General features: G+C 40.0%; 1 protein-coding gene across 1 annotated transcript in view; it reads left to right on the top strand.

Annotated features, from left to right (window-relative positions):
- Positions 1 to 23,683, top strand: part of LOC132405407 (prenylcysteine oxidase-like) — a 50,679-nt gene extending 26,996 nt beyond the window's left edge. The window contains exons 5-6 of the mRNA XM_059990177.1: positions 9,935 to 10,075; positions 21,965 to 23,683. Of these exons, the coding sequence (XP_059846160.1) occupies positions 9,935 to 10,075; positions 21,965 to 22,623 (800 nt within the window). The 3' untranslated portion in view covers positions 22,624 to 23,683. The remainder of the gene's footprint in view (positions 1 to 9,934; positions 10,076 to 21,964) is intronic.
- Positions 23,684 to 24,023: the final 340 nt, after the last annotated feature.

The raw sequence follows: 24,023 nt of genomic DNA, 5'->3' as shown, positions 1-24,023 counted from the left end.
ACAGCTCCAGTTCGTTTGCTCCATTAATTGAAGTCAGTTCAATAGTCACCTGAATATCATTGTAATGAATAGCTTTGGATCTGGGTACTTAATGTGGAGGTTTTGCATGCAACTAATTAGAGCAGATTCAAACAAGGCCTGCTCTCAAGCCTGTACTAAATGCAGCCCATTTATTAAATCAGTAGAACCACAGGCCCACACAACGATGAGGAACTATGGCTGTTTCGGCGGAGATGTGTGGATGGGAGAACATCTACGAGGGTGGTGCATGTGTGAATGTGGTTTGGAACTTGTTGAGGGAAAGAGAGTGGGGAAGGAGCGGGAATTGCTGGGAGGGGGTTGCCTGGGTCTGGTAATGGCAAACAAGGCGAGAGGAGGGGCTGAGGGAAAGAGAGTGGAGAAGGAATGGGATAGGGATTTGGGATCAGAGGTAGGCAGCTGGGGAGAAATGGATTATTGTGAAGGGAGAAATAAAGGGAATAAGGAGATAGTGAGGGGATGGATGAATGAAAACCGAGACAAAGGGAATAAAAGAATAAGAAATGACAGTGGAGAGAGTTCTGAAAGTGAGGAAGCTGAACAAGTTCAGAGAGGAGGTGTTGTCATAATTAGGTTTAGTGAGAAGGCGTAAGGACACATGAAGAAAATTAACCCGTTTGTGCTAACAACAACTCTGGCAAATAAGATAGGGGAAATAGTATTTGCAAAAGTCCTTAATGATGGCAATCTATTGGTAAGATGTGGGAATGAGGAACAACTTGTGAAAGCACTTAAGCTAAAAGAGATAGGAAAATGCAAGGTGGAATATACAGAGAGGGTGGGAGCATGAAATGGTGGTTGTAAAGGAGTGATCACGGGTGTACCAATGAGTATCAACATGGAGGAGTTGAAGAGGAATATCAAAGGGGAGAAAGTAATTAATGTTCTAAGACTGCAAACAACAAAGGAGGGAATGAAAAAGGAAAGTGAAATAGTATTGATTGAATTTGAAGAAGAAAGAATGCCAAGGAAAGTGTTCCTGGGTTTCATGAGTTACCCAGTAAGGGTGTATGTGCCAAAGCCATTGAAGTGCTATAATTGTCAAAGGTTTGGACACATAGCTAAAAACTGTAAAAGGCAGAGGAGATGTGCTAGATGTGGGGGTGATCATGAATATGGAAAGTGCGGAACAGGAGTACAACCAAAATGCTGTAATTGTGGAGGAGCTCATAATGTGGCGTATAGTGGGTGTAAGGTTATGAGACGGGAGAATAAAATTCAAGAAGTAAGAGTGGAAAGAAAGATCATATGCAGAAGCTGTAAGAATGTCAAGAGAACAGAATAATGCTCCTAATGACCAGAGAGCAATAGGGATGCAAGAGATGCAGTGAAGAGTAAATGACAGGATTTATGTGGGAAAAAAAGCTCTAGTAACATTCATTGCAGGAATCATTAATATTACGGCAGAGGTAAAGTCAAAAAGTGACAAAATTCAGCTGGTGGTCAAAGCAGCAGTAAACCATTTAGGGTTAGTAGGACTGACATGGGAAGAAGTGAGGGAGAACCTCACTAATCAGTCAAGCCAGGAAGTGTCTTAGGTTGGTTAGTACTCATTATAGTGATTCTTTTGCAATGGAATGCAAGGAGTTTACTGGCCAATGGCCAGGAATTTAAGGACTTTATTAAGGAAATGGTTGTAAAACCGGATGTAGTGTATATTCAGGAAACTTGGTTGAAACCAGCTTTAGACTTTGTGGTACATGGGTATACAATGATAAAGAAAGATAGAAATCTAGGGGGAGGAGGAGGTTGTGCTATGTTAATCAAGCAAGGTATACCGTATAGAGTAATGGAAAAAGGAGACGATCAGGAATACATCGTGGTGGAAATATGGGAGAGAGGGGAGGGAGTGATTATAATTAACTACTACAAACCATGTAAAAGGTTGGATTTGGACAGCCTACTAAGGATACAAGGACAAAATAGACATAAAGTAGTGTGGTGTGCAGATTTCAATGCTCACAGCACAATATGGGGGGATCCGAGTACAGATTCAAATGGAACAATAATTGAAGATTTGATGGAAGAAAGGGATTTGGTTTGTATGAATGATGGTAGAGGAACAAGGATAAACATAACAACAGGAACTGAGTCGGTATTAGATATTACGTTAGTGTCTAATATCTTGGCTGGCATCAGTAACTGGGGAGTTTGGACTGCTTCAACAGTAGGCAGTGATCACTACCCAGTTTTATGTTCAGTGGGTGAAAGAGTTGAAATAAGACCAGGTAGGGGAGTCCCAAAGTGGGTGTTTGGAAAAACAGATTGGGGTAAGTTCCAGAAGTTAAATGAAGAAGCATTGACAAAGATTGACATTTCTGGAGATATAGATGAATTAAACAGTCAGGTGACTTCAGCAATTATTATGGCAGCAGAAGAATCTATACCCAGGAGTAAAAATAGGATGAATTGAAAAATAGTGCCATGGTGGGCAGAGGAATGTTGTCAGATTAAAAAAACAGAAATAGAGCATTCAGGCTAGTTAAAATAACCCATAATATGCAGCATTTGATTCAATATAAGAAGGCACAGGCAGCGGTGAGAAGAACTATACGTCAAGCTAAAAGGGCAAGTTGGAGGAGTTTTTGCAACAAAATAGGAAGAACAACGCCTGTCGGAGAGGTATGGGGAATGATTAAGAGGATGGGGAGAGATAGAAGGGATTGGGAATATCCAGTAATGATATCTGAGGAAGAAACAGCAGTCTCCAGCAGGGATAAGGCTGAGATCATGGCCAAGTCATTTGTAAAGATACATAGTTCAGAAAATTTGTCTGAAGAAGGGAGGAGAAGGGAAAGAACAATGAGTCGATACCAAGGTGTGATAAACAGGAGGAAAGAAACAGATAATATAATTGATGATCCATTTTTTGCGGCAGAAATGGTGAGAGCAATAAAGAGATTGAGACCAACCTCCCCAGGGAAAGATCTAATATGCTATGTGATGCTAAAAAAATCTAGGAGAAGGAGTGCTCTTGAAATTACTGCATTTTTATAACAGAGTGTGGGAAGAGGGAAGATTACCAAGTGCATGGAAAGAAGCAGTAATAATTCCAATAAGGAAACCTGGCAAGGATCTGTCAAAACCCACTAGTTACAGGCCAATAGCACTAACATCAAATATATGTAAGGTAATGGAAAGGATGATAACAGAAAGGTTATCGTATGATCTTGAGAAGAGAGGAATGCTGGCAAGTTATCAGAGTGGTTTGAGGAAGGGAAGGAATTCCATGGACTCAGTGATAAGGTTAGAGACTGAAATAAGAAAGGCCCAGGCAAATAAAGAATCAGTAGTTGCAGTGTTTTTTGACATTGAAAAAGCCTATGGTATGATGTGGAAGGAAGGATTATTAATTAAACTGCATAAGATGGGGGTTGGGGGAGAGTTTTTAATTGGATTAAAGATTTTTTGTTTGTTAGAAAAATTCAAGTTCGGATTGGATCAGAATGATCAAAACAGTACATAGTGGGAACTGGCACAATTCAGGGTAGTGTGATTAGCCCGTTACTTTTCATCATTATGATCAATGATGTCTTCAGAAAGGTACCAGTGGATATAGGTAGGTCACTGTTTGCGGATGATGGGGCCTTGTGGAAAAGAGGCAGGACCACGGAGCATATAATCAGGAAACTACAAGGAGCAATTGATGAAGTGGTAGAGTGAGGTTATGATTGGGGATGTAGATTTTCAGTGGAAAAAAACTCAAACTGTATTTTTCACTAGGAAGAGAATTGAGGTAAGGAAGAAGTTAAGGATGTATGGGATGGAATTAGGAAGGGCTGGATCATTTAAATTTCTGGGAGTTATATTTGATTCACGATTAACATGGGCAGACCATATCAGGAAAGTTGAGGAGAAATGTAAAAAAGTAATAAATGTGATGAGATGTTTGACTGGTAGGGAATGGGGAGCAAGGTGTTCAGCATTAAAGAGAATGTATGTGGCTTTAGTAAGATCTGTGTTGGACTATGGAAGTGTAGCATATGGATCAGCAGCCAGGTCTCTAATAAGGAAACTGGATGTGATTCAGGCTCAGGTTTTGAGAGTGTGCAGTGGGGCTTTTAAAACATCACCAGTATCAGCCCTACAGGCAGAAATGGGAATAATGCCTTTGGAATTAAGAAGGATGCAATTGATGGCAAACTACTGGGTTAATTTGCAGGGACACAATGATTCTCACCCTGCTAAAGGAGTGTTGCAGGAGTCCTGGGAAAATGGGAGGTTTCAGAGGGAAAACTTTAGTCGGGTAGAGAATGATATTTCTAGATCATGTGGAGTGTTTGATCTAAGGATAAGTCCTTCAGTAGTTTATCCGGTTGTAGCTCCATGGAAGCTGGTATGGCCTGACGTAGACTGGCATTTGTTAGAGGTAAAAAGGAAAGGAAAGTGTAAAACTGATTTGGTAAGTGCATTTAACTGTCATGTGATGGAAAAGTATAGTGATTATGCTCAGGTCTATACAGATGGTGCTAAGGAACCTGAGACAGGAGTGACAGGGTTTGGGGTGGCTATACCAGCAAAAGCAATTGCAAGCAGCAGAAGAACATCTGATAAGTTAGAGATGTACACAGTGGAGATGATGGCAGTGTTGGTTTCGTTGCGTTGGGTGGAGAAAACTTAACTAGTCAAAGCGTTGATATGCTCAGATTCATCTTCAGTTCGAGCAAGTTTAAGGTCTTCTCACTCAAACAGCCGGCAAGATGTACTTCATGAAGTCCTTCAGTCAGTCACAAGAGTTGTAAATCAGGGAGGTCAGGTTAAATTTCTATGGGTTCCAGCTCATGTAGGGGTGAAGGGCAATGAAAGGGTGGATGAGTTGGCAACGAGGGCAATAAAGAAAGAAAATATAGAATTGCACATTAGTATCAGTAAAGCAGAGGTTAAGTGTGTAATCTGGGAAAAAATTAACCAAATGTGGCAAGAAAGATGGGATGGGGAGGGGAAAGCGAGGCATTTATATCAAATACAAAAAAGTGTTGCAGGTACTAGGGTAGGAAGTAGATACAGAAGAGAGGAAATTGTGTGGACTAGGTTAAGACTGGGGCACTGTGCACTAAACCAAACATTGAAATTGATAGGGAAACACCAGACAGGATTGTGTGAGGAATGTCAGGAAGAGGAGTCAGTAGAGCATGTAGTTCTGAGTTGCAGGAAGTATGGGATACAGAGAGAGATGATGAGAATTAATCTAAGGGAATTGGGGGTGCAGGAATTCACATTAAAAGGGTTGCTGGGCATGGGTGAGAGAGCACAGGTCAGGGTGTTTTTAGCTTTCTTAAGGGGTACAGGGGTTTTTTATAGGATATGATGGATAAACAGAAATAGGGTACTAGGATGGGGAGGATAAAGTGTAGGTTAGGGTATGTGTGTGTGTGCGATTGGGTGATTTGATTTAGAATGTGAGTTCATCGCATACTCTGGAGCAGAAGGTGGCGGTAATGCACCATTAAGCTGGGTGCCAACCGCCGTAAAACAAGACGGGGAGAGAGAGAGAGAGGCCCACACAACCCTCCATTGAGGGGAATATTGCAGCTTCTCTTCTCTCCAGAACTTTGCTTTTTTTCAGACCTGACATCTTTAACAACACTCTTCATTTTACCTTTGGTGACCATGCTTGTTGCTCTCCAGGTATCAAACCTGAAAATTTCCTTCTTTTCCTTTTACTCTAAACCTCTTGCTTTTTTGACTAAGTGTTTGACCAGCTGTCCTTTTTGGCTTTTGTTGCAACTTCTGCTTCACTTGTGCAGCTGTGAAGCAAAATATAATCATGTAACATATAACCATGTAACAAATACAGCATGGAAAGAGGCAATCTCAGCCCTTCTAGTCTGTGCTGAATGTTTCCACTCACCTAGTCCCACTGACTTGCACTCAGCCCATAACCCTCCATTCCTTTCCTGTACATTTACCTGTCCAATTTTACCTTAAATGACAGTATCGAACCTGCCTCTACAACTGGAAGCTCGTTCCATACAGCTACCACTCTCTGAGTAAAGAAGTTCCCCCAAGTGTTACCCCTAAACTTCTGCCCCCTCTTGTTTGAATCGCCCCTACTCACAATGGAAAAAGCCTATCCACGTCAACTCTATCTATCACCCTCATAATTTTAAATACTTCTGTCAATTTCCCCCTCAACCTTCTACGCTCCAAAGAATAAAGACCTAACTTGTTCAACCTTTCTCTGTAACTTAGGTGCTGAAACCCGGGTAACATTCTAGTAAATCTTCTCTGTACTCTCTCTATTTTGTTGACACCTTTCCTGTAATTCGGTGACCAGAACTGTACACAATACTCCAAATTTGGCCTCACCAATGCCTTGTACAACTTTAACATTACATCCCAACTTCTATACTCAATGCTCTAATTTATAAAGGCCAGAATACCATAAGCATTTTTCACCAACCTATCCACATGAGATTCCACCTTCAGGGAACTATGCACCATTATTCCTAGATCACTCTGTTCTACTGCATTCCTCAATGCCCTACCATTTACCATGTATGTCCTATTTTGATTAGTCCTACCAAAATGTAGCACCTCACACTTATCAGCATTAAACTCCATCTGCCATCTTTCAGCCCACTCTTCTAACTGGCCTAAATCTCTCTGCAAGCTTTGAAAACCTACTTCATTATCCACAACACCACCTATCTTAGTATCACTGCATACTTACTAATCCAATTTACCACCCCAGTATCCAGATCATTAATGTATCTGACAAACAACATTGGACCCAGTACCAATCCCTGAGGCACACCACTAGTCACCGGCCTCCAACTTGACAAATTGTTATCCACCACTATTCTCTGACATCTCCCATCCAGCCACTGTTGAATCCATTTTACTACTTCAATATTAATACCTAACGATTGAACCTTCCTAACTAACCTTCCGTGTGGAACGTTGTCAAAGGCCTTACTGAAGTCCATATAGACAACATCCACTGCTTTACCCTCATCAACTTTCCTAGTATCCTCTTCAAAAAATTCAATAAGATTTGTCAAACATGACCTTCCACGCACAAATCCATGATGACTGTTCCTAATCAGACCCTGTATATCCAGATAATTATATATACCATCTCTAAGAATACTTTCCATTAATTTACCCACCACTGACGTCAAACTTACAAGCCTATAATTGCTAGGTTTACTCTTAGAACCTTTTTTAAACAATGGAATTTTAATCACTTTTTAAACACATACCTCTGTCACCTGACCTATCTCATTCCCTAACACTGCCCCTTCTCTAGTTGGTACCTCTACGTATTGCTGCAAAAAACTATCCTGCACACATTTTACAAACTCCAAACCATCCAGCCCTTTTACAGAATGGGCTTCCCAGTCTATGTGTGGAAAATTGTATTACTACAAATATCTGCTATCTCCTTACAAATTTGACGTTTAATATTTTGGAATGGAACCACATGAGCAATACACCAATCCTCCAGCACCAACCCCGTTTCAAATTTGATATACAGCACATGACATTTAAAGGACTATATAATTACAAGTTGTACTATAGAAACTTGTCATCATCCCATCCTACAACCGTCAGGCTCCCCGAATCCAAAATATGCTATAATACAAGCTCCCTCACACTTAAAAATTCTGATAGAAGACCCGCCCCAAAATCCATCTGGATGCAGACGGATCTCCAAAGCTTCAAAGCACTTTGAACTTAATGTGCTTTCTACTAACACTTAAATTTCTAGATTCTAAAATGTCCTTTCTACAGACATGTTTGTGCATTTATCATTATTACTTTTGTGGACAGGAAATTACTAAATTTCAGCAGTGCTATATATTTGATATGTTCTGCCTTGTTCTTCAGAGCTAATCTCCACTGGTTAAAGCAGCTGACTTAAGCAATGGAATACAATTTTCAACCCTGACTTTGCCATGAGACCTTGATATAATCCTTTCATTTAAGTCTCTATTAATAAGAAGTTAACCCATGAATCTCTAAATATATGGAAAGTGCAATTCTCTGAAGCTGTGTAAACGTTTAAGCTTGTGTTTAATAGAAAATTAAATATACCCAGAAAAGATTCTTTATGCTGCGTAAGATGTGGACTCCACTTTATTTTCAGGAAAGAATATCCGGCTGATCACATGACGTTAGTGACAAAGCAATTCACCAGCCAATGTTATTACATAGAACACAGAGCAACAGACCATATGCCCTTCGACCATGGTGTTGTATCGACCTTTTAACCTACTCCAAGGTCAATCTAGCCCTTCCATCTCACATAGTCCTCTATTTTTCTTTCCATCTCATCCGTTACAGTTAGTTTTCTGAATTTTATTGGCAGGCTGCCGTGATATTTTCTAAGTGTTTTGTTTTTAATCCAGAATATCCCACAATTTGTTTCAACCTTTTCTGGTTTAATTTGTCACCTTGTCCCATAGTATTCTCCAATGGCACCAGAGGAAATAAAACTGGTTTGTATGTTCACATAGCATTGTCTGGAGCAAGTCACTTTACCAAGCGGAGTTTTGGGTTCAAATTATCTTACTTTGAAGAAACATTATTGTATTTAATTCATTAATAGCACTGCATAGTTTTGCAATTTGTTACCAAGTAAGTGTCAAATTTTCAATCCTTTTTGCTTGGGGAGGTAAATGTGAGTAAAATTGTTTGAACTTAACCTTTAGAGTTAAGTGTCTGAGAGAGATAAAGCAAGCAAACGAACACTCCTTAACATACAAATTAGGAACATGAGTAAGCCTTCTCTGCCATTTAATAATACCACTGATGATCTGATTGTAGCTGTAATTCTGCATTCCTGTTTACCTGCAGTAACTTTTCATTTCCTATTCATCAAGAATCTATCTTCGCCTCCCTTAAAAATATCGAAAGACTCTACTTCTACCACATTTGAGGACAGGAATTCCAGAGACTTTTGACACTCTGAATTAACTTGGTGGACGTTTATTCTTAATCAATGAACTTTATTTCTAGATTCTCCCCCAAGCAGAAAAATCCTCTCCACACTTGTCCTATGAAGATCCGTCAATCCATTGTCTCAATCAATTGCCTTCTCATTCTTGTAAACTCTAGGAGATACAAACCCATTCTAGATAAACCTCGGAACAGCTTCAAATACATTAACGCACTTACTTAAAGACCAGTGCTGCACAAATATTCCAGGTGTGGTCTCATCTATGTCCAATATAATTGAAGCATATGCTTCCTGTTTGATATTCAATTCCTCCTGCAATGACCAGCTCTGTTAGTTTTCCCAATTATTTACAATACGTGCAGTAGTCCTTATGCAGTATGCCATCCAAATCCCACTAATCTCAGAGTTCTGCAAACTCTCATCATTCAGATTATGTGCTATCTGTTCATTTCTCCTGCTAGAATAGATCATTTCACATGGTCTCACCTTGTATTCCATTTGCTTTACCTTGACCCACTTTCATAAGCAGGCTGCATGTAAAATAAGCAGATATGTCCTCTTGTCAATCTATCTTCATGCTAATCTTTTTTGTATTAGGCACATTTACCAAATATACATTTGCTACTTTGAGGCTAGTGTGTGTAGCTGGAAGAGGACAATTATGTTCCTTGTCTGAGTTTGAAGGTTTGATTGACTCCATCTCCATATGAAGCCGAATAGCAGACCCTTGGGTATTAGTTGATTAGCTTGAGTCACCTTCTTCAGGGTAGGCTAAACAAAGTAACATTGCCATCCATCAGATAGTGGGTTACTCTGCAGGTATTTTGGAAACTGAAATTCTTGTAAAGTTGGCATTTTGCTTTAGCAGAAAAACTTTCAGTTTTTATGTCATAAGAGCCTTCTATTAAGCATCTGGAGCAACTATTTTGTCATTTCTAAGGAGCAGACAGTGAAATATCCTCACAAATTACTTTTTGACTCTGTGTGCAGGAGCAGTAGCGTTGGCAGGCGTACAGTCTGGCCTCTGGGCTGTGGAAGGAGGGAACAAACTGGTTTGCTCACAGATGCTCGATTCGGCAAAAGCTCGTGTCCTCCACACCACGGTAACTTCCATCTCTCTGCAGCAATCAGGTAACAAAGAAAGTCCATTAATGCTTTGCAGAAATTCAGTTTGCTTAGCGATTGTGTGAAAAAATTATCCAGTAACCTGTCTAATATTAGCAAAGAGCCAATTGGAGTAGAATTTAAGATAGTTTGCTTTGGTTTTTCTCTGTATTTCTAACACAGTTATGTGATGATGATGCCTACAAAGCTTTGTCCAAGCTGCCTAGCATCTGCTACAAATGTCCTGCTTCCTTTAGTGGGAATGAATGTGAAACTCCTAAGCCTAGGCTGACAAATTGAATTGTTGATAATTTGTTCCAAATCGCTTTTTGGAGCAGCTTGTGGTTGAGTCCACTAGGGGAAAAGGCAATTCTGGATTGGCTGTTGTGTAATGTACCAGATTTGATTAGGGAGCTGTAAAGGAACTCTTAAGCAGCAATAATCATAATATAACAGAATTCACCATGCAATTTAAGAGAAAAAAGGGAATATTGTATGTATCAGTGTTACATTGGAGAAAAGGAAACTACAGAAGCATGAGAGAGGAGCTGGTTGATTGGAAGGAGATTAGCAAGGGTGACAGTAGAGCAGCAATGGCTGGAATTTCTGGGAGTAATTCAGAACATGCAAGATTGGTTCATCTCAAAGATGAAGCAGTATTCTAAAGGGACGATGAGGCAACTACTGCTTACAAGAGAAGTCAAAGACGGCATAAAAGCAAAAGAGGGGGCATATATTATAGCAATCATTAGTTGAAGTTAGAGGATTGGGAAACTTAAAAACCAACCAAAGGCAACTAAGAAAGGGATAAGGAGGGAAAAAATGAAATATGAAAGTAAGCTAGCCAATAATGTGAAGGGGGATACCAAACATTTTTTGCCAGATATATAAAGAGTAAAAGGGAGGCAAGAGTACACATCAGATCACTGGAAAATGATGGTAGAGCGATAGTAATGGGGAACAAAGAAATGGTAGATAAACTGAATAAATACTTTGCGTTAGTCTTCACTGTGAAAGACAACAGCAATATGTCAGAAATTTGTGTTAGGGGGCAGAAGTGAGTGCAAGTTGCTTTAGAAATTGAAAGGTCTAAAGATAGATGTGACACCTGGACCAGATGGGCTACACCCCAGGGTTCTGAAAGAGAGAGCTGAAGAGATTGTAGAGGCCTTAGTCATGATCTTTTTAAGAGTCACTAAATTCTGGAATGGTTCTGGAGGATGGGAAAATTGTAAATGTCACTCCACTCCTTAAGCAGGGAGGGACGCAAAAGACAGTAAGTTATAGGTCAGTTAGCCTGACTTCAGTGGTTGGTAAGGTGTTAGAATCCATTATTATGGACGAGGCTTTGGAGTACTTGGAGGCACAGGATAAAATAGGCAGAAGTCTGTGGTTTAAGAGCATGGTTGCCTTAAGGGGAAATATTGCTTGACAAATCTGTTGGAATTATTTGAGGAAATGACAGGCAAAATGGACAAAGGAGAGTCTGTGGATCTTGGATTTTCACAAGGCTTTGACAAGGAACCACACGTGAGGCTGCTAAACAAGATAAAAGGCTGTGATATTACATGAAAGATACTAGCATGAACAGAAGATTGGTTGACTGGTAGAAGGCCGAGTAGGAAAAAAAAATGGGGCCTTTTCTGGTTGGCTGCACGTAACCAGTGGTGTTCCACAAGGGTTGGTGTTGCACCCACTGTTTTTCACGTTTTAGTTAATAAATTTGATGACAGAATTAATGGCTTTGTGGCCACATTTGTGGATGATAGAAAGATAGGTAGAGTGGCAGGCAGCAGGAATTCTGTAGAAGGACATGGACAGATTAGGAGAATGGGCAAAAAAAGGTGGCAAATGGAATACAGTGCACTTTGGCAGAAGGAGTAAAGGCTTAGACTATTTTCTAAATGAGGTACAAATCTGAAGTTGGAGGTTCAAAGGGACCGGGAAGTCCAAAAGTTTTACTGCAGGTTTAGTCAGTGGTAAGGAAAGCAAATGCAATGCTAGCTTTCATTTTCAGAGGATTAGGGTGTAAGGCAGATATTGTCAGATACTGGCATTATTTGGAGTATTGTGAACAATTTTGGGGTCTATATCTGAGCAAGGATATGCTGGCATTGGACAGGGTCCAGAGGAAATTTGATGATCTCAGGAGTGGAATGTTAACTTATGAGGAGCATTTAATGGCTCTGGGACTATACACAACTGAGTTTAGAAGAATGAGGGAGATCTCATTAAAACCTACCAAACACTGAAAGGCCAAGATAAGTTGGACATGGAGATGATGTTTCTAATTATGGGAGATTTAGAGCCCAATAGTGGTGAAACTGGAAGATCTTGCCACAGGTAGCTGTGGTGGCTATGTGATTGGGTATATCTAAAGTGGGTGTTGATAGGTTCTTGATTTGTGAGGGCATCAATGGCTGCAGGGAGAAGGCAGGTAATGCACCATCAATAACTCACACTGAGACGTAAGGCGAGATATCGGCTTTTATTGACTGGAAGAAGGAACCAGGAGTGAGTGTCTATCATACTATGTCCTGGAGACTGAGGCCGAGCGTCAGGCCTCAGATCGCCTTTATACAGGGGCCTGTGGGAGGAGCCACAGGAGCAGTCAGCAGGGGACGTGTCCAGACAGGCACATAGTTCACCACAGCAGGAGAGTGAGGTTGAGAGGGAAAATAAATCAGCCATGATTGAAAGAAAGAGCAGGATGATTAATCTCTGGATTACTCTATCCAGGGCTATTGATCTGGCTGGAACATTGAGGGTACTCAAAGCGAAAGTAGATAACTTGTTTGAAAGGTTGTGAAACTGATAGCTGCAAGCCACTGGTGCATGGAGAGAGGAGCTCTGGGATTGATCTACCACGTCGTTCAGAGGTGGGACCGGTCTACCATCTCGTTCAGCGGTGGGACAGATCTACCATTACGTTCAGTCTTGTCTTGTCCATACTGCACCAACCGCTGCCACTGGGCTATAAACGTGCAGGAGCAGTGTGTGGTGAAGTGCCTTGCTCAAGAACACACACGCTGCCTTGGCTGAGGCTCGAACTAACGACTGTCAGATCACTAGTCCAAAGTCTTAACCACTTGGTCATGTGCCAACAATGGTGGGACTGGTCTACCATCTCGTTCAGTGGTGGGACAGGGGACAGACTTTGGGGCTCAAGGGGCCCATTCTTGTTCCAGCTTTCAAATGTTCTTCTGCACTTATGTGGGTCTGAGGAAGAATGAGATAATATCAAAGTTCCCCAAATACACACATTATTCGAAAGACTTTAAATCAAAATGGAGGGGTTAATATCTACAGCCCAGACTGGAGTTTGCATCAGTACATTAACCACATTATCGGTTGAAAAATATCATTTTTTTCTACTTCCAAACAGTTATATAAATGGAGGCAATGACGAAGTGTTCATGTAGATGTGAAGTTATTGCAAAGATAACTTTGTTAGGATTATTTATATTAAATCAATTAATTTAAAAATCTTTGTAATAATGTAGTTGCTGCATAGATGGCCTGATATGTATATGAAGCTTTTAGGCTTTTATAAGTGGAGACCCAGGGTTATGGGTTATGCTGCATTGCTCTTTCCTGCCCAGGAATATTTTCCAGTGTGATAAGTTGATGTAAATTAATTTCCATGCTCATAAATTTTAAAGCTGTATTCCAGTATAGGTCCATTCAGAACAATCTTATTTATCCAGATTACTGCTGAATGGTAGGATTTTGTGGAAACAAGATCCTACTTGAAGCATCTTGGATCAAACTCCTGGTTCACCAGAGAGAGCCAAGTGTGTGTCAAAATAATAGCAAGAGTATTTTCACCTGCCAAGTCTTGTACCAGACTGTTTTCAATGCATCTGCTCTTTCCGGTACAAGGATAATTTTGGTAAATTTTTGCTGACCTTTACAAAACAAAAATTACTCTGCAAGTTATTGAGACTGCCCATCTGTCAACTGTACCAAATGAGATGCAGGAAGGAGGAAGCTTTGGAACAGTTGGCATTTAGGTGTTAGTGCGTTGAGTAAACCTGTGGAGTTACATAATATAACAATGCCCCTAGGTGATCAATCTGTTCTGCTCTTCTGAGGATAAGAAATTAAAGCCACTCTAGTCTGTTAATACACCCTGGCAAGGAATATCTACTGGTACAAATGACAAAATTTTATCAAATAGATTGGATGCTTATTCCATGATGGTGCACTTCCAGATTTTAGGTGTCAGTTTCTGAACCTTTGAAAAACGTCCGTCACAGAAACACTCATGACTTTATATCAAAGCTTTTTAGAAGCTTTTTTGAAACTGTTTTTGAAAGAGTTCTTTTACTAACAGTTGTTATCCTATAACTGATAGTCCCTCTACCTATCTATATTATTTAAAACTTTGGCCCCCAGTTGAGCAATTAAAATTTTGTATAATCTCTGTCTGCAACCTTCCTGATAAGAGATTTTTCCTCGTGTGAATTTCACTGTCTTATTGGCTAAACACTGGAATTCTGCCCTCATCCTCACAACTTCCTGCTCTGTCTTTTACTTATGACACTACTTTGCTCTTTGATCAAGCATTTAGAAAAGAGCTCCGGAAGTGGATTATTATGCAGAAGGAGCTGCATAAATACCAGCTATTGGTCTTGCATTTTAAACACACACACCCCTTGCTTCTCTGTGGAAACATTTCTTGTAGATAATATTTGGAGTACAAGATGCTTTGATCTTGTGACTCTTAACAGCCATCCCAATTATTTTTGAAATTCTGTCAGCTCCAGGATACAAGCAACAGTAGAAAATCTCTAGGTTGCATTTTACTAACTAAAGTTAAAGTGTTATTAATGACTCTAAGATGTGGGCTGTATCTCATTTTCCACACACCCTTAAAACAGTAGATTGGTTTCCCTGAAGGCAGATAATCAAGTGTAGAGGAAAGAAAGGCATTTCAAGTAATGCATAAGAATTTTTTCTGCATGCAGCATTTTATGAGCAGAATTGATTAGTTAAGTAAATGTTTAAAGAAGAGTGATTATTTTTCCTGAGTATCTTGTCGAGACAATGGAAGTGAAATCAAAACTTCGTTTTAGTTCATGACTGTTTAAAGTTCTTTTTGTCTCTTTCTAGTTTTATTTCCCCACAAGTCTATAAAATAGTACTTTGAAGACCTGCATCTACAGCCTTAGTTGTCATCTTGTAGAGATATAGAACATAGCACAGGAACAAGCCCCTTGGGCCAAGGTGTTGTGCTGGATTAATTGAACTAGTAATTAAGTGGCTATCTAACCTAGTCCCTTCTCCCTTCCTCTGTTCTTTGCAGGCTCTTGTGCCTATCTAAGAGCGTCTTAGGCACCTCTCTTGCACTCACTCCTACTGCCAACTCTGTATTCCAGTTACCAATCTCTGTGTTTAAAAGCAGATCTTTCCCCAAACTTCACCTTTGAATTTCCCATCTAACCTTAATTGTGTCCACTAGTGATGAGCAGTTTGATTCTGGGCAAAGATGCCTACTGTCTACTCTATCTGAGTCTTTCATGATCTTATAAACATCTGTCAGGGCTCCTCGCTGCCTCCACCGCACCAAAGAAAACAACTCTGCTTTGTTCAGCCTCTCCTCATAGTAAATGCCTTGTAATCTAGGCATAAACCAGATAAAGCTTCACCACTTTCTCCAAAGCCCCTACATCCTTTGTATAATGAAGCAACCAGATTTAAATGTAATCCTCCAGATTGGCCTAACCAGAAGTTTATAAAGTGGCATCATTACTCCCTGACTTCATGCCATATTCCTCCTTTATCAACATGTTAACTTTTGCATCCACATTCCGTGGTCTTCAGTGCAATAATAAAATTAGTACAGTGTGTTTGGGCTAATACAATAGTGAGAATTGATTAACAGACAAAAAACAGTCCAAATATATGGATGGTTGTTACTATTGGAATGGAGTTAGTACTGTTTTTAAGCTCCATCAGTGATTTAGATGAGAGGATGAGTTTGATGTGGCAAAAACAGGTCGTACTATGAAGTGCAAGGGGAATACAGAGGTACAGCAGGGGGATATGGACTAGTTAAAAAACGTGAAGAAATTGAAAATAATTTGAAAATTTGAAGCCATCTACTGGTAGAAAAATGTAAAAGGTTTATTTTCAATGATGAGACTTTGAAAGATGTTGGTGGTGTTGGCAGCTTTTTTCTAGAATCAATAACGACAAATATGAGCATACGGAAAGAAAAAGGTATGTTGGACTTTCTTAAAGAGTCAACCCATCTCTGTGCAATAGAGGGCCATGGTGAGACTACAGAATAAAGTCTGGAGTATGTAGTAGAGAAAGCGCCTCAAAGTTCCACCAGATTGATTCCTACAGGGCATATTTATCATATGAGAAGACACGGATAGCCTGTCTTCATTTAGAAGAATGAGAGGACATGTCATGGAAATGCACAAAAGTTTTATGTAACTTTACATAGTAGAGCAGGGTGATAAATTCCCTTTCTGGTTGTTTGGAAGCTGGGGGCACAGTCTCAAAGTAAGAAACTGGGTTTTCAAGATGGAAATGCATCTAGAGAATCTTTGAAATTCTCCTTGGAGTACTATTGAGGATCTAATGCAGAGTGCATTCGATCCAGAGATCAACAGACATTTAGATACTAAAAGAATTGAGGGGTATGAGATTTGGGCAGGAAAATGATGTCAAGGTAGAATATAAGTAATGATTGTATTAAATGGCAAAGTAGGTTTGAGGCCTGTTCATGCTAAGGCTAGGTTTTTATTTTATGTATATGTCTTTAGTCATCAAGCTGGGATATGTTCAAAGCACCATAAGCAAATGCTTAGAGTACTTAGTAACATCTTGTAAATTGATCAGATGGGCAAAATCAATGTAAAATTATTAATATTTTACGGAAATTGTGCAGTCACTGAAAAACAGGTAGTCATTACTAGCTAATCAAGTAATTTGTCAGTTTTGCAGATATGCAGCTGTAATAGAAGTGAATTAATTCCAACATAGTTTAGTTTTCTACTGATACCAATTAAGATTATTGGGAGTAATTTTGATTGTTTTGAAGTAGCAAGTGAGTGACATCTTGCAGGACAGGAGCCTTTTGTAAACTGCATGTCTCATTGGGAGTGACCTATTGTTTGAGGCAATGAAAAGAAAGGAGGTGTAAGCAGTGTGTCATTGTGTGAGTGGGCATTGTTATGGCTTTGGCTCAACAGGCTTCAGCAAGCACAGATGGAGGCTCTAAGGGAGTTTATAAGATACAGTGTGGAATAGGCTCTTCCAACTCTTCAAGACACACTGCTCAGCAACCCTCGATTTATCCCTAGCCTAATTATGGGGTAATTTACAATGACCAAACTCATTCCACCGAGATGCAACACTGAGCGTCATAGGAATTCATTCCTGCCTATGGCCATCAAACTTTACAACTCCTCCCTCGGAGTGTCAGATACCCTGAGCCAATAGGCTGGTCCTGGACTTATTTCTACTTGGCATAATTTACTTATTATTTATTTCTGGTTTTTATTTGCTATATTTCTACTCTATTCTTGGTTGGTGCAACTGTAATGAAACCCATTTTCCCTCGGGATCAATAAAGTATGTCTGTCTGTAACTGACCAACCAATACGTCCTTGAACTGGGGGGAAACTGGAGCATGTGGAGGAGACCCATGTAGTCACGGGGAGGACATACAAACTCACTATAGTCCGAATTGAACTCTGAACTCCGCCATTCCAAGCTGTAATAGAATCGTGCTAACTACTACACTGCCATGGCTCCCTTCCTTTCTACTAAATCTCTTCTCTGTTAGTGCATGGGTAGTGTGCTGAGAATGGGTCCAGAGTCAGTGGTATGTTCCTTGTGTGAGATGTGGGAAGTTTGGAAGAACATCAGTCTCCCTGATAACTACATCTGTGTGAAGTGGGCCAACCTGCAGCTTTAGAGACTATGTTAAGGTATTGGAAATGCAGTTTGATGACCTTTGGATTATATGGGAGAATGAGGAGGTGATAGATGGGAGCTACAGGAGGTAGCCACCCCTAAGTTGCAGGAGGCAGGTACCTGGGTGACTGTTAAGAGACGTAAAGGGAATAGGCTGCTAGTGCAGAGTACCCCTATAGCCGTTCCCCTCAATAATAAGTACAGTTGGCCCTCTGTATCCGCTGGTTCTGCATCCACGGATTCAACCAACCGCGGATTGGGATCAGAAAAATAAAATGAAGTTTACTCTTCAGCACTCATTGTTTGAGTGTGTACAGACTTTTTTTTTCTTGTCATTATTCCCTAAACAATACAGTATAACAAGTATTTACATAGTATTTATATTATATTAGGTATAATCTAGAGGTGATTTAAAGTATACGGGAGGATGTGTGTAGGTTATATGCAAATACAATGCCATTTTATATAAGTGACTCGAGCATCCACGAAATTTGCTATCCACAGGGGGTCCTGGAACCAAATCCCTGCAGATACGGAGGGTCGACTGTATACTGCTTTGGATACCTTACAAGACGTACCAGGGATCAGCCGCAGTGAGCAGGTCTCTGACACTGTGGTTCAAAGGGAAGGGGGTAAGAAGAGGCGAGCTATAGTGAGAGGGGATTCATTGGTTAGGGAAACGGAAAGAAAGTACTTTGGACAAGAACGAGATTCCTGTATGGTTTGTTGCCATCCAAGTGCCAGGGTCAAGGGCATTTCAGATTGAGTCTACAGCAGTATTAATTGGGAGGGTGAGCAGCCAGAGATTGTGGTCAAATAGTTACCAATGACATGGGTAGAATGGGTGACGAGGTCCTGCAGAACGAGTTCAGGAAGTTAGGTGCAAAGTTGAAGGACAGGACCCCTAGGGTTGTGATCTCAGGATTGCTACCTGTACCACATGCTAGTGAGGCCAGAAATAGGAAGATCATACAGTTTAATATGTGGCTAAGGAGTTGATACAAGAGAGAGGACTTCAGATTTTTGAAGTATTGGGCTCTCTTCCGGGGTAGAAAGTACCCTAAAGGCAAGATGATACAATTGTAGCTAACAAGAGAATCAAAGCCAACATAAAAGCCAAAGAGAGCGCATATAATAGAGCAAAAATCAGAGTGAAGTTAGCGGATTGGGAAGCTTTATCAAACAAAATAACAGGGTAGATTAAACCCTACCCTGTTAATCAGATTATATTATAGGACACACAATATCAGCAGGATTTGGACGAGCAAATTTTAGCGAGATCGCAGACTTTTGCAAGAAACATAAGGCTATGTTTAACATAAGGTGATTTTAACTTTCCATGTTTTGACTGGGGCTCCCATACTGTAGAAGAGTTGGATGGGATAGAGTTTTGTCAAATCTGTTCAAGGAAGTTTCCTTAATCAGAACATCAGTGTTCCAACTAGAGAGTGCAAAACTAGATTTCCTATTAGGGAATGAGACAGGCAGGTGACCGAAGTTTGTGTAGGGGAACTTTTTGCATCCAGTGATCATGATGCCATTAGTTTCAAGATAATTATAAAAAAGGAAAAGTCTGGTCCTTGAATTGAGATTCTAAATTGAAGAAAGCCCAATTTTGATGGCCATGGAGTCAGAAAACTACAGCACTGAAACAGGCCTTCTGCCCATCTAGTCCGTGCCAAACCATTTAAACTGCCTTGTCCCATCGACTTGCATCTCCATACCCTACCTTCCAAACTGATCTTAAACATTGACATCAAGCTCGCACGCACCACATACCCTGGCAGCTCATTCAATGCCCTCGTGACCCTTTGTGTGAAGAAGTTTCTCCTAATGTTCCCCTTAAACTTTTCACCTTTCACCCTTAACCCATAACCTCCAGTTGTAGTCCCACCCAACCTCAGTGGGAAAAAGCCTACAAGCATTTACCCTATCTATTCCCCTCATAATTTTGTATACATCTAACAAATCTTCCCTCAATCTTCCTATGTTACAAGGAATTGAGACCTAAGCTATTTCAATCTTTCCTTATAACTCAGGTCCTCCAGTCCCAGCAACAGCCTTGTAGATTTTCTCTGTACTCTTTCAACCTTATTTACATTCTTCCTGTAGGTAGGTGACCAAAGCTGAAATAATACTCCAAATTAGACCTTACCAGCATTCTTTACAACTTCAATGTAACATCCCATCTCCTGTACTCGGTACTTTCATTTATGAAAGCCAATATGCCAAAAGCTTTCTTTACAACCCTATCTACCCATGCCCCAACTTTCAATGAATTATGGACCAGTATTCCCAGATCCCTTTGTTCTAATGCACTGTGTCCCACCATTCGCTCAGTAAGACCTACCCTGGTTGGACCTACCAAAGTGCAACATTTCGCTCTTGTTTGCATTAAATTCTGCCTGCCACTTTTCAGCCCATTTTTTTTCTCTCCTTTCCCCCCTCCTGACGTTCAGCCAGACAGAGACAGAGAGGGCAATAGTTCCCTCATTGATCCTTGGGATGGACAAGAGTACATATTGATATTCTTTTTTAAAAAAAAATCTCCCAATCCTGTTTAGTTTTTTCAGACTTTCTATCCATTCTCCAATAATCCTTTCAATGCCTTATGAAGAGTTAACTTCCTGAGCACACATTCTATGCTACTATAGACACCATCCACAATTCTACCTTCATAAATCACCCTCATCACCTCATCAAAAATCTCAATCAAGTTACTAAGATACAACTGCTACTGTTGGGTAGATTTTGACAGTTGTAAAATCAAGTTAAAATTTGAAGTAATGGACAAATCCACTAAAGATACTTTCCAACAGAACACATGTAACATAGAACATAGAACTGTACAGCTGTGACAGGTCCTTTGGGCCACAATGTTGTGCCGAACTGAATGAATTAGTAATCAAACAGTCATCTAAACTAATCCCTCATGCTGCACAATATATAGCACATACATCCAGCTAGAATAGGACCCTTCAACTATGACCCTCTGCCTTCTACAGGCAAGCCAGTTCTGAATCCAAATGACCAATTCACCATGGATCCTGTGTATCTTAATCTACTGGATTAAGTTACCTTGTCAAAAGCTTTACTGAAATCCATGTAGACAACATCAACAGCTCCACCGTTATCAAAGCTTATCAAGTTACTAAGACAGAATTTGTCCTACACAAAGCCATGCTGGCTCTCTCTAACTAGGCTATGGATTTTCAAATGCTTGTAAACCCTACCCTAAGAATTCTCTCCAGCAATTTCCCTACCACTGATGTGAGACTTGCCAGTCTGTAGTTTCCAGGATCAACCCTGTTTCCTTTCTCGAATAGTGGAACATTAGCCACCTGCCAGTCCTCAAGGATTTACACTCACTACCTATCCCTTTTCCCCTTTTGGTCACCCATTTACCTCTGTCCTGCAGCTTAGGTGTAACAACCTCCCTGCATCGCCTTTCACTCAACCCCACGGCCTCTCAAATTATCCTGAGTTCACCAGCTCCAGCTCCAGTTCCTTAACATGGTCTGCTAAAAGCTGCAGCTGGATGCACTTCTTTCAGGTGTAGTTGTCAGGAATGCTGACAGTCTCCCTCCCTTCCCACATCACACAAGAGGAGCATTCTACTACCCTACCTGGCACTTCCACTGCTATAACTGTGCAATAAGTACAAAAGTTACCTGAAATCTACCTACAGCCTTGTCCTCTCCTCACCAAAGCCTCAACCCCATTCTAACACTGTCCTACTCCCACCATTGTTGATCTGCTTTTTAATTTGCCGTTATGAAGCGCCTGATAATTGGATAGTGGAAACAGCAAGCAAAGTTGCTGAGTTGGATTCTACAGTCTTTGTATTGTTGAACTGAACCAGTAGTCCATTTCATGCCTGAAGAGTGAAGACAGATTTGTTCTTTTATAGGACTAATTCATGATATTTTAAGCAATTTTCAATCTATTTCTGTAAGTAATTGTAATATTTTCTTTTTATAGGTAATAAAGCTCTTTACCAAGTGAAATATGAAAATGAAAATGAAGGTGGTTATGACTTCTATGATATTGTAGTCATTGCAACTCCTTTACATCATGAAACTACAAGCATCACATTCAATGCGTTTACACCACCTATCACACCATTTCCAGGTCAATATAAGCATCTAATTGTTTCTATAGTTCATGGTTATCTTAATTCCTCATATTTTGGATTCCCAGACCCCAAACTGTTCCCTTATGCAGTAATTCTAACAGTAGAAAGTCCAAAACTATTTGTACTTAGCACAGGGAGTATTTGCCCAGTGAATATCACTGCTAATTACCGAAGAAAACAACCACAGGAAGCAGCGGTGTGGAAAGTCTTCTCTGCCAAGCCACTTACTAAAGAACAACTGAAGACTATCTTCCGCTCGTACTACTCTGTGCAGGTCACTGATTGGCTGGCATATCCTGAATACAACTCTGGTAAAGGGATCCCTCCCATAATTCTTCATGACAACCTGTACTATTTGAATGGTATCGAGTGGGCAGCAAGTGCCATGGAAATGAGTGCCATTGGTGCCAAAAACATAGCCTTGTTAGCATACAATCGGTGGAACCAACATCTGGATATGATTGATCAGAAAGATTTGGTACATAAAATCAAAACTGAACTGTGAGCAAGGGCACAGACAATTTAAAACTGAATTTCTTATTGTACTTGAAACTGAATTTGATCTTTGAATGCAACATACTCAATTTCTCAAATCTAATGGTAACAAATACAGAATTAAACCCTGTTAATAATTGCTAATATATGAATGAACTTAAATTGTGATTTGTATTAAAAAATTTTCCTAAAGTTGTGTCTTGGATTGGATTTAGTGCTTCACAAATGGGAAAGCCAGGGCCCAATGCTTTTGTTTTAAGCAGGAGAAGACAAACGAAAAGCGACTGCATAAGCAATGGTAATGAACAACTGGCTTGACTGCCTCTGTGCAATCAAATTTCTTCACCATCAGGCATTTTTCTTAGACCATCTTGAAATGTACAAATCATCTTTTCATAAGACCTGAAAAATACTTAGTTTTGTGGCTCACTGAATTGTGTATATGTTTTAACTAAAATAATAATTGTATTGTTTGGCATTCTAGAGTCCTAGGGGCACACCTCTAAACTAAGATTTAATCTATCTGTAGTATCGCTGTATAAAGTTACAGCAAGTATTAGTGGAATGTGGTAGAAGCATAGTTTGCAACTAAGGTAGTAATCATTTTTCACAGTTTAAATGTTAGTTGGGCCTAAGATGGCAGAGTCCATGGCCTTGTCATGTTTTGAAGTTTAAGCACCAATTCAGTGCAATGACCACATCTCCAGTCAACACCGAAGGTGTGCAAAGCCACTGAAGATGTTGTCTTTCAGATAAAAAAATTTGTGACTCAATTTTGAAGAACAAAGGACCTCTTCTTCTTGTACTGGTTTATATTTATTTCTCAATACTCATCACAAAGCAGATCCTTACATTGTGAAAAGTGGTCAAATGAAAGAAAACTCCCAACTGCTTCAGTGGTTATAAAATGTTTTGTGATGTCCTAAGCTCATGAAGGTTGTTGTAGGTAAAGTGCAAATACTTCTCCCCTTTTCATGCTTTTACCCTGCAGAGAGTGCTACTTAATTGCATCTGATTTTTTAACTTAAGGTGTAAGTGAATTTAAATCTGTTCGGGTAGAAAATTCTTTATATCCAATAGCAGGAACTAGATCATTAAAGATTTTTGCACCATAAATATTAGTTGTTACACTGTATTGATCTACAACAATATGTGAGATGCTGTGTTGGACCTGTTTATGTACACTGATAAGTCTTTGAATTTGAATGCCAGTGCCAGATAATGTTTCAATTGCTTTTCATTGTCTATTTGCAAAATTCCTTTCAAAGGTGAGTGAAATTATACTGAAGAAGGGTTTCAACTCAAAACGTCAACTGCTTGCTGCTTTCCATAGAAGCTGCCGGACTGCTGAGTTCCTGCAGCATTTTGTGTGTGTCGCTTTGGACTGCCAGCATTTGCAGAATTTCTTCT

Source organism: Hypanus sabinus, chromosome 15 (assembly GCF_030144855.1).
Source record: "Hypanus sabinus isolate sHypSab1 chromosome 15, sHypSab1.hap1, whole genome shotgun sequence".
Classification (NCBI taxonomy): Eukaryota; Metazoa; Chordata; class Chondrichthyes; order Myliobatiformes; family Dasyatidae; genus Hypanus; species Hypanus sabinus.
The sequence above is the reverse complement of the archived record's forward strand: the minus strand, read 5'-3'. Positions and strand labels throughout refer to the sequence as shown.